This window comes from Acipenser ruthenus, chromosome 27 (genome assembly GCF_902713425.1).
Source record: "Acipenser ruthenus chromosome 27, fAciRut3.2 maternal haplotype, whole genome shotgun sequence".
NCBI lineage: Eukaryota > Metazoa > Chordata > Actinopteri > Acipenseriformes > Acipenseridae > Acipenser > Acipenser ruthenus.
Genome location: NC_081215.1, coordinates 10152282 through 10164472, shown reverse-complemented (window position 1 = coordinate 10164472; position 12191 = coordinate 10152282). Strand labels below are relative to the sequence as shown.

The following is a 12191-nucleotide window of genomic DNA, read 5'->3' as shown; positions in this document are numbered from 1 at the left end:
TTCCTTAAAACGCTTTACTTGCTCTTATCTGCTCCCTATTTTACTGCATTTAATCATGTACTTTAGAGTACTGTAATCTGCCACAAGTAATATTTAATCTGTAGCATTTTGTATTTAATTATATCCTGATGTAACTATCACTGACACTGTTATCTGCTCCGTTATTGAATTGTATTTTGGCATGGGCTCCCGAGTGGCGCATCCAGTAAAGGCGCTCCTCGCAGGATGTGCCCTATAGCCTGGAGCATGCTGGTTCGAATCCAGGCTATGTCACAGCTGACCGTGACCGAGAGTTCCTAGGGGGCGGCGCACAATTGGCTGAGCGCTGCCCGGGTAGGGAGGGCTTAGGTCGGCAGGGGAATCCACGGCTCACCGCGCATCAGCGACCCCTGTGGCCGATAGGGCGCCTGTGGCTCTGCAGCGGAGCCGACAGATCTGTGTTGTCCTCCGGCACTATAGGTCTGGTAGCATTGCTGTGGATCTGCAGTGCGAAAAATGACGGCTTGGAAGGAGCACGTTTCGGAGGACGCGTGTTTCAGCCTCCGTTTCCTGAGTCGGCGGGGGGGTTGCGAGCGGTGAGCCGGGGATACAGATAATAATTGGGCATGCTAAATTGGGGTGAAAACCGGGGTAAAAATAATTGGCGACGACTAAATTTATAAAAAAAAAAAAAAAAAAAAAAAAAAGAATTGTATTTTGGCATATACTTGTACTTGCTAGAACCAAAGTCATTGTATTTTATCTTGCTCTTAATTGTATTAATACTTGTACTGTGATTCTTGAAATGTATTTTTGTTTACGACTGTAAGTCGCCCTGAATAAGGGCGTCTGCTAAGAAATAAATAATATATATATATATATATATATATATATATATATATATATATATATATATAGCCTCCCCACTTATTCAAGTCAGGAGCCGCTACTGCTCTTTACCTCAAACCACTGCTGGAACACATTAATAAACTTCTCTCCGCCAGCGACTGCACAATCGAGACAGCCTGATTCAAGCTGATTCTGAGCTACTGCACAATCGAGACAGCCTGATTCAAGCTGATTCTGAGCTACTGCACAATCGAGACAGCCTGATTCAAGCTGATTCTGAGCTACTGCAGAATCGAGACAGCCTGATTCAAGCTGATTCTGAGCTACTGCAGAATCGAGACAGCCTGATTCAAGCTGATTCTGAGCTACTGCACAATCGAGACAGCCTGATTCAAGCTGATTCTGAGCTACTGCACAATCGAGACAGCCTGATTCAAGCTGATTCTGAGCTACTGCACAATCGAGACAACCTGATTCAAGCTGATTCTGAGCTACTGCACAATCGAGACAACCTGATTCAAGCTGATTCTGAGCTACTGCACAATCGAGACAACCTGATTCAAGCTGATTCTGAGCTACTGCACAATCGAGACAACCTGATTCAAGCTGATTCTGATCTACAGCAGAATCGAGACAGTCTGATTCAAGCTGATTCTGAGCTACTGCACAATCGAGACATGGGATGGTAATACTTTTCTTGAATTCTTGAAATGACATGTTTATAGACTTTCCAATAGATCAGTAAATATGTTTTGCCCTTTTGATTTGGCAACAAAGACAATATAATTCAGTTGATAATATTGTAATTACTCTAAACACTCAATTATAGTGGGGTTTATTCTTTTAAACAGCGGTGGATCTAAGTGTACGGTATTGCCCACAACTTAAAACAATCTTTAACTTAACAGGGCGATTAGCGACACACAGTATTCCAATGGGTTACTACTCATTTGTAGGGAATTTAACAATTAGTATTCATTACAGTATATAAACCCTTTGTGATGTCATCCTGTGACAGATATACAATGATTCTTGGTAATTAGTCAAGGCAACTTCGATAGAATTAACTATAAGAGATTCTCTCACAATCACTTAGCAATGAAACTGCAAGTTACATGCAGTTACAATGAGGACTCTTCCCTAGCTTCCCATAAAGAGCAAGAAGCAAACATTAAGTTGTGGTCCTTTAAAAAGGCAATGCTTCATTCCTGGAATATCTGATTCTGTATAACTTCGGAGGTGTCACTTACAGACATTCTCTAGAAATGACATAGCGATGAATCGTGGAAGTTTACAGCAGTTTCCCAGTTAAGATATTTTCCAGAATTATAGTATTACAGATAAGACCTTCTCTATTTTAGGTGATCTTAATAAGCATTACTCTTGTGTAATATTGCATGACGTTTCCATTGTGTAGTTGGTATCCTCTCGGGAAAAGAACTCAGGACTTATTTTAAGGTAACAAGACTGGGTTCCTCCTGTTCGAAGCAGCATGAAGACCGTGGTGCAATACTAACAGCGTGGAAGCCAGTTCTGAAGACACATTTTAGTGGCCAAAGCTCTTGTTTTTTTATGTGATTGTGGGGAAAAAAAGGGGGCTAGAGGAAGTTTCTGAATGGCTAGTTCATATCAGAGTTGACACTTTCTGGACTAACGTTGTTAAGCACTGTCTCTTTGTGTCGGTATGAATTTCAGAATGATTTTCTTAAAATCAGTGCTTCTAACTTTAAGGAAATAAAACTTGCCACATCACTCCTAGTTAATATCCGGTGGTATTTATATTTTCTTATAAAATGTGTCTTTTGAAATAGAACATATCAATGTTCAATTTAGGCAGATCCGAGCTTTAATTTAGTTTGTTTTAGATATTCTTAAGGTTATCTTATTTATTAGTGATTTCTTTGCTTTGGGATATTATTATTTAGTCTCAGTGTATTATTCATTTCCATGTACTTTCCATATTACTTATTTGGTTTGAAATCTTTTAATTTTCAAATACTGTGGCAATAATAAAGTAAGCACAAAAAACATGTTTTTTTTTCATGTTGCCCACAATTTAAAACTAGTTTGGGGTCCTGAACTCTGAAGGGTGCTTATTGGAACAGGGTGTGCCAGCATGTACCATTATCATGTACATTAATTGATTGAAATACTGTGTGCCGATGAGTGTCTTGTTGAGTGAAGAGCCCATGAATAGTCTGAAATTGTGGGGAGCACCCTCGGCAGCATATAACATAGAGCTTTACCCGTTTTGGTGAATCATTTGTTACTTGTAAAGTACTGTGCCATTATAATGTATAGTAACCCATTGGAATTCTGTATACATACTAGTTTATTGCCAAACTGTGTGTAGAATTCATCCCCAGGGCAACTGTGATTAGTTATCGTTTCAAAAACTGTGTTTTCAGTTATCGATTATATTTTCCTTTTAGGTACCTGTTGGTGCAGGGAACTTATTGGTGCCTACAAGATCAACCATTAGCAAATACCATATATATATACATATGTGTGTACAAACCTGTGTTAAGGTCTGTGTTCAGGTGATTTGACTGAGTTCAGGAGTTGCTCATATTATTACAGTCATATTACTAGATGGCACTGGCTCTTACTTCCATCCATACCGTTAACTTATCTAGCCTGACTTGCATATATTTCTACAGCAGCTCCTGAAAGTTTTTACAAAGGAGGATACGGACAACATGCCCCACATGTCGAGGCACTTTTTTACACAGAGAATTGTGAGGGTCTGGAACCAATCCCTAGTAATGTTGTTGAAGCTGACACCCTGGGATCCTTCAAGAAGCTGCTTGATGAGATTCTGGGATCAATAAGCTACTAACAACCAAACGAGCAAGATGGGCCGGATGGCCTTCTCTCGTGTGTAAACTTTCCTATGTTCCAACTCAAGTGAAATCATTTGATTTACTGCAACAAAAACAACTCCGAATGGTTGTAAATATTATAAAAGGCCCTCATCTCGGACAGTAGAAGACTACATGAAATTTCAAGGTACTTGCTCTTTAAAATTGAAATAAAATGTTTAAAAAATGAAAAGCCAGGAGAAAGGAATTGCGGAAAGCGTAGGAGGGAAACAAGATGCATCCACTCCTGTTCCCTTTATTGTACCCTACAGCTTTCATTTTTATTACACCTACTGTATTATTTCATTGATGTTCCTAATTCTTACAATCCCATTCTCTCTTGATTTACAATTTAACCAAAAAAAACAAATAAAACACCCCCATTACAAAAACAATTAAATCGATTATATCCAATAAACACTGGAAAAACACTGGAAATGGTTACTCAATTCATGTTGGCTTGACCCCTTTCCCATGAAAAAATAAATAAATATCCTGCAAAAAAACTTTGTGTAGTGCAATTGAGCAATGTCCCTCCTTCCTGATTTGTAATGGTAACCTATAATGTGAGGTTCGGGGGGAGCTAGGCCCCCTGTATCCTACCACAAGGGCGTAGGTTTGGTTTGAACATTGGTGGGGACACAATTTTTTAGGGGGGTGGAGTCGCGGTCGCTAGGGGGGTTCAGGGGCGTGCCCCCCCGGGAAGACATTTTTTAGGAGACAGCTGTTAAATGGTCACTTCTGGTGGCTTGAAATGAATGAATCGAGGATAATCTGATTGACATGAAGTTGGCTGGTATACACTTAAAACACTATGATAAAGTGGCCCTCCTGGAAGCCGGTTTGACATCCCTGCTATAGAATTACTTATAACCTGAATTATAACCTATCCCAGCCTTACTGTAAGCTACCATTACCCCTACCACTACAAGCATGAGCACATGCACGCTCACGTGCTCTGCCTACCTCTCCTGTGTCTGTGCTGCTGCTCGTACCTGGGTGCATTGCTTCATTCACCTGATAAAATAATAAATTGATGCATGCCATATAGAGAGAAAATATATGGCTATGCTAACTTTATTTGCTGAGTATTACTATACAGCATTAGCCTACTATCATATCACAATGTGCCTCAAACAATAATATATCTCAAAACTGAGTCTAACACTTTCACTGTTATAATCACTAAGCCATTACAGACCTCACCTGCGACCCTGTTGCTCCACCTGCCTCTGTACTGCTTTTACCAGGTTGCACTGCTTCACTCGTCTGATAAAATGATAAATTGATGCATGCTGTTTAGAGAGAAAGTATGACTCTGCTAACTTCATTAGTAAATTATTTTTTCATTTGCTATGAGAATCATTATCAATTGTGTTTATTACTTTAATAACATCTTCCTACTTACACTTTGACTTTTTGTAAAAAAAACTTTTATTTTATTTTTTTGGCTGCCATTATGCTTTAGTCACCTAAAGCCAAATTGAAGTGATTAGCTACGTTAGTTGGTTGACGATATCAAAACATGCTCACGCACACTCTCTCTCTCTCTCTCTCTCTCTCACACACACACACACACACACACACACACATACATAATGATTAGCTGTGAAACAAGCTAGCTAGCCACCAAAGACGTGGGGTTAGCAGCTAGCAATGGGTCGATAACGTAATAAACCTACTTACCTACCCATTAGGTAGGTAGGTAGGTTTATTCTCTCAAACTATGTTGCTGACGAGCTGACAATACCTTTAGCCCCGGCACCTGACTTTCATTCAGTCAGTGGCTCACACTCATATCAGACTGACCAGCAAGCGGCAACTTCAGATGAGCGTCTTTCCAGAGTCCAGCCTAAGCCAGCGGGTCTCAACCTTTTTTTTACTCACGCCCCACTGAAATTTATTTGTATATCTGTCGTCGTCCACCCCCCCCCCCCGGTTAATTTGACTTTTTAATATCTATTTTTTATGACTACCTATATAATATAGAGCGTTTATTTAGCCGCCTGGATAGTCACACTGTCCATTCAATCAAATATATGTTCGTGTTCGCTTTTTACAGACACGATACAAAAATATCAAGCAAGGAGTAAGTTAGTTACAAAGGGAGGAAGGAGGAGGATTGAAATAATGTGACAACGCATTAACCAACAAACACAAAATAAATATCGAATTTAACTGATTACATTTGTAATTATTTTTTAAAATAAATGTGAAAACTGTGGCACAATATACACCGTTTAAGATTGACTAGAATGTTCCTTATTTTAAACCCGGAGAATCACCTTTAACTCCCGAGTCCTTGTTCACTTTCGCGCCTCAATGAAAACAGAACACTCTGCTTAGTCCCTGACGTCATCCGCGCACTGAGTCCGTGTTACAGTGATGCATTATGGAATTTGTAGTTTTCTTGTCTGCTGATTACACCCCAAAACTCCACCAAACACCTAAAAAACCCAGGTTGAGAACCTAGTGCCTAAGCCAATCAAATTAGCGGGTTTTTTGGGGGGGTTTTTTTGGAGGAGGAGGAGGGTTAACCCTTTGTGGAGCGGATAAAATAACATGACAAAAGACGTTTCAGATTTATCAAAATTATTGGTAGGGACAATTCAACGGTCCCTTGACATTGGTAGAGACATGTCCCTACCGTCCCTAGCTAAATCTACGTCGGTGTCCTACCATCTCCTTTCATCAATTAAATCTACTCTAACCATCAGTTGTCTTGTGTTTTTTCATTTGGTGTAAACCAAAGTGGATTGCAAGACTCACATTTTTGGATTGACATATTAAAAAATCTAAAAGCATTTAAATAAAAACATTCATGAAGCTTTATCAGTAATTCCTGCAGGAAACACTGTAGCGGCCGCTTGAGTTACTTCCACTTCCGCTCTAACGCTCTAACCTCGGTCATTACAACAGATCCTCCCATCTAAAACCTTGCTACTGCAACAGCATACGGCTCCTCCTCTTCAACATCAGCTAGACGTCACTCAATATCCCTGCAAATTCAGCGCAACATAATTGAAGGTAAGGACTTCAATCTTGTTTCATTATTGATGGCCACATCAGAGTTCCCGGATAATAGAATGGTGGATTGTGGAGATCTATCAGTAACACTGAAATCCAGAGACCCCAGATTACTGAAAAATCTAACATTGGGGGAATTCATCCTTGCCTTTTCCATATTCAGAGACGTGCTATGATCAGTATATCCTAACCGCAGAGCTGAACTAGACTCCTATGAATTCTACCCAGTGTTTTTCGACTATCATAAAGCCTTCTCAGCAAAAACAGCAGCTAAATTGGCATCTGACAACCACATCATTGACTGGGCACAACCCGATCCAAATCTGTTTAATGGGATTTCCGGCAGTCTCAGAGCAAACGCACAGCCTTCACTGCCTGAACGCTGCTATAGCATTAACTTCAAAGCAGCACCTGGTATCACCCCTCACTACTCAAACAGATCCTCCTTTCCCAATCCTATACATTCTTCAGCTCCTCCCAAACAATCCACAAGACAAGATAAATACATGCGCAGAGTCAGATTCGCAGGTGTAAGACAAATCTGCAATCATTTCAACACTGGTTTTTGCTCAAACAGGCAATGTAATTTTATCCACATGTGCACTACTTGCAGGAATGCTCACACCAACACAATCTGCCCTTGAGCTCGCAAGTGACTTTCTCCCATGCTCACATCTCCACTCCCATAAACATTCCGGTATTATCGAAAAAACTACAGAATCATCCTGACATCATTTTCTCGCGATGATTCATTGTGAATACTTAAACCCACCACAACTACTAAGTTGCAGCAAATTCCTACATTTCTATTGGAGGATTGTAAAACACTTGCAAGATTTAAAACAAGATTACATGAAACGGAGGATTGTTCTTGCTCGTGAGATTTAAAGCTATATTCCAGTTTGATAGGGAGTATTTACACGCTTGTGGAATATAAAACAGAATTACAAATTGTGGCAAAATGTAAAAAAACAATTTACTTATAACTCGAAAATAGCTAAAAATAAGCACCAAAAAATGAAATAAATAAAACGTGAAAAACAGAAGCCCTAATTATAATCTCCTTTCACAGCGAGTAGCTTCTAATTACTTTTTTTTTACTCTTTCCTTGCCTTTTTATAAGAAATACTAAATGAAACTTCAATTCAATGCTGTTTTGACTAGGAATCTTTTCAGTGTCTTCTAGTGTTGGAATGGTTTGAGATTCACTATACAGTATATGCTATTGGGGAGTGTGAACATAAGAAAGTTTACAAACGAGGGGAGGCCATTCGGCCCATCTTGCTCATTTGGTTGTTAGTAGCTTATTGATCCCAGAATCTCATCAAGAAGCTTCTTGAAGGATCCCAGGGTGTCAGCTTCAACAACATTACTGGGGAGTTGGTTCCAGACTCCCACAATTCTTTGTGTAAAAAAATGCCTCCTATTTTCTGTTCTGAATGCCCCTTTATCTAATCTCCATTTGTGACCCCTGGTTTGATTGATAAAGTGGGAATGGGCTCTCAATGGTTACGAGGCGTGAGTGTGTGCGAATGGGAAAGACTGCAGTGGTGTGAGTCGCTGGTCACGTAGGCAAGAAGGAATAGAAATAGGTAGAAATAAATAACACAAAATGAAGACATGTATTAGTGGTGCTATTGCTTGTTGTTCAGTGGTCTCTCTTTCATTGGGCGTTCTGGTTTGATTTAAAACTGATCTGCATGCGTGTAGTTTGAAATGGTGGTCGTGCTGGTTGAAGTGCAAGGACACTGGAGTGGGTCTAGACTCCCAGTGTATACAGTCATATGCATGCTGTGCACATCTAAGGGCTACTGGTTTGGTAGTTTCACCAGCATACACAGCTGTACATTTGTATTCAAAAAATAGTGTAACACAGTCAGGGGTTCGGCAGTCAGTTGTTTGCAATCATTCAGAGTGTTATTTGCAACAACTCAGAATTCAGATTCAGAAGCTGCTCTTCAGTTCTCATTGCCTGCCATAGATATTTGTAACATACACTATATCAGAAGTGTTTTAATCCTGCTAGTCTCCTCATTATTTCACTATCTGACCGACACATAATCAACAGTGAACAAGTGAAGGGTATTATACCGTATGCAGTATAATATAGTACTCATCAACATGGACTAACCGTATGAAATGCATATATGACTGCTAAAATAAATAACATCCAGAATGGTTAAACTTTGCAATAGTGTTAAATAAATGAGTTTAACTAAGGGCTGCTTACATGTTATATTCATTTGTTACATGAATGCTGTGTTTTTACCCCTCTATAAGGCATTGCTCTTGACTGGTCTTAATAAAGAGCTTTCCATTGAATGTCTTTAATACAAAGGAGGCTGATGGAGAAACTCAACAAAAGAAACTCTCCACTCAAGCTTACCAATGCCACTCTGAAAGGTTCCATTGGACATCGTACAACAGTCGAAGTAACAGTCGTCCATCTTTGCTTTGTCTTTTATTTGCACTGTTAGGATCCTTCTGGATATCATTGCTTCGAAACCAACAACAGTGGAGAACTCGTCCAAAGGGTACACAAAGAGACCTAAACAACAAGGGAAGGGATATTTAACAGTGGGAACTGAGCCTATCAGCTCAGCACAGACAAGCACTGTCCTTGCATTCATACATCCGCTGATGTTCTGTTTATCAACTTGCAATATTAGTGAGAATGTAGTCACACTAAAAAAACAGTTTTGATAAACAATTGCTTATTAACAATGTTTTTTTTATATATCATAATATTACTTATGTAACATTTACATTGCTTAATTGTGCATAATATTTTTGTTATCATTTTGGCTTTTTAATAATGATGAGGATGTTTTTTTTTTGTTTGTTTTTTTAATTGGCGATTGTATTAGAAAAGAAACATGGACTATTTATAACTTGACAAATCTGACTCAAGATGCAAAACCAAAAAAGTGTCAGTAACTTTACATTACACAAATACAGTAGTAGTAATTATATATAGTTTTTAAAATATACAAAAATTGCAAAACTGTTAACTGTTTTAATACACATGCTGTCTTGCCTGTCATTGTGAAACTGCTCGCTCCCAACAGACCGTTCTATAACTGCTAATATCTGTTACGGGTCTCCAGAGAGAGTGCTCAGCTTATTGAACGCAGCCCTGGTGTCTGCAGGCACCTTGTGGAATCTACGCCTTGCTGCACTGCACTTTTAGTTCATTTGAGAGGGAGACTCAACCAGTGACTGATAGGCGATCAGAACAGAGTTACCCTTGTAATGGCATCTGAGCCTTTCACATTGACTCAAATATATTAACTGATCAGCTGCTAGAAGGAGATCTATTACTCCCCCCCCACCCCCAATCAAAGCTCATCCTCGAGTGGAAGCACAAGCACTCCTCCCCCAGGCTTGTCAGAGCTCCTCCCCCAGGCTTGTCAGCGTGATCCCCCAGGCTTGTCAGCGCTCCTCCCCCAGGCTTGTCAGAGCTCCTCTCCCAGGCTTGTCAGAGCTCCTCCCCCAGGCTTGTCAGCGCTCCTCCCCCAGGCTTGTCAGCGCTCCTCCCCCAGGCTTGTCAGTGTGATCCCCCAGGCTTGTCAGCGCTCCTCCCCCAGGCTTGTCAGTGCTCCTCCCCCAGGCTTGTCAGCATGATCCCCCAGGCTTGTCAGCGCTCCTGCCCCAGGCTTGTCAGTGTGAACCCCCAGGCTTGTCAGCGCTCCTCCCCCAGGCTTGTCAGCGCTCCTCCCCCAGGCTTGTCAGCATGATCCCCCAGGCTTGTCAGCGCTCCTCCACCAGGCTTGTCAGTGTGATCCCCCAGGCTTGTCAGCGCTCCTCCCCCAGGCTTGTCAGCGCTCCTCCCCCAGGCTTGTCAGCATGATCCCCCAGGCTTGTCAGCGCTCCTCCCCCAGGCTTGTCAGTGCTCCTCCCCCAGGCTTGTCAGCACTCCTCCCCCAGGCTTGTCAGCGCTCCTCCCCCAGGCTTGTCAGCGCTCCTCCCCCAGGCTTGTCAGCATGATCCCCCAGGCTTGTCAGAGCTCCTCCCCCAGGCTTGTCAGCGCTCCTCCCCCAGGCTTGTCAGCGCTCCTCCCCCCGGCTTGTCAGCGCTCCTCCCCCCGGCTTGTCAGAGCTCCTCCCCCAGGCTTGTCAGCGCTCCTCCCCCAGGCTTTTCAGCACGATCACCCAGGCTTGTCAGCACGATCCCCCAGGCTTGTCAGCGCTCCTCCCCCAGGCTTGTCAGAGCTCCTCTCCCAGGCTTGTCAGAGCTCCTCCCCCAGGCTTGTCAGAGCTCCTCCCCCAGGCTTGTCAGCGCAATCCCCCAGGCTTGTCAGCGCTCCTCCCCCAGGCTTGTCAGCGTGATCCCCCAGGCTTGTCAGCACTCCTCCCCCAGGCTTGTCAGCGTGATCCCCCAGGCTTGTCAGCGCTCCTCCCCCAGGCTTGTCAGCGCTCCTCCCCCAGGCTTGTCAGCATGATCCCCCAGGCTTGTCAGAGCTCCTCCCCCAGGCTTGTCAGCGCTCCTCCCCCAGGCTTGTCAGTGCTCCTCCCCCCGGCTTGTCAGAGCTCCTCCCCCAGGCTTGTCAGCGCTCCTCCCCCAGGCTTTTCAGCACGATCACCCAGGCTTGTCAGCACGATCCCCAAGGCTAGTCAGTGCGATCCCCCAGGCTTGTCAGCACTCCTCCCCCAGGCTTGTCAGCATGATCACCCAGACTTGTGAGCACGATCCCCCAGGCTTGTCAGAGCTCCTCCCCCAGGTTTGTCAGAGCTCCTCCCCCAGGCTTGTCAGCGCTCCTCCCCCTGAATAACCAAATATATTTCTTTAAAAAAACAGCAACCAACTGATTTATTGCTTCAGAAGTTGTTAATGATGTAACCATATGTGGCACAGTAGTGTCACAGCCCAGATGGTATTGGCAGGGAGAGACTCAGACACAGTAAGCTGCAGGTTTAATGCGCTAATGCAATTTATTTATAACACTGACAAAACACACTTAACAAAATAAACAGCGCAAGGGCCAAAACAAAAGGGTTTACAAAAACTCACAAATATAAACATTAGACGGGACAGCACAGCACAGAACCCGCAACACGGACCTCCACCTCTTTCACCAGCATTAATTCTCTAATCCTCACTAACACCCGTGAACACCTTATACATCTGTGGGTGGAGCCTAATTAACTATTCATTCAATTGTCGGCTCCAGCTACATTCCCACATGTTTTGACGAGGAGAAATTGAACCCCCCCCCCCCCACACACTCAATTCAGCAGGGCTTTCACCCAGCCACATCATATTTCAAATCTTTCTAGATTTCCCCTAAATCAGCCAGTTTATATTCTGCTCTAATAAATGTATTATTTATAAGCTGGTGTTAGGATAGGAATATTCTGTCAGTAATGAATAGCTTAATGCCTGTACTGGGTGGTGGGCGCCAACAATCTTAATTGAAATGTAGCTCTGCAGTTGAGTCTTGGATCCTATAAATAATGAGAATGTGTGCAGACAGAA

General features: G+C 42.4%; 1 protein-coding gene across 1 annotated transcript in view; it reads right to left on the bottom strand.

Annotated features, from left to right (window-relative positions):
- Positions 1 to 9760, bottom strand: part of LOC117963791 (von Willebrand factor A domain-containing protein 5B1-like) — a 53801-nt gene extending 44041 nt beyond the window's left edge. The window contains exons 1-2 of the mRNA XM_059001772.1: positions 9754 to 9760; positions 9103 to 9264 (exon numbers count right to left, since the gene is read on the bottom strand). Coding sequence (XP_058857755.1) covers positions 9103 to 9264; positions 9754 to 9760 — 169 coding nt within the window. The remainder of the gene's footprint in view (positions 1 to 9102; positions 9265 to 9753) is intronic.
- Between the last annotated feature and the right edge of the window lie 2431 nt (positions 9761 to 12191).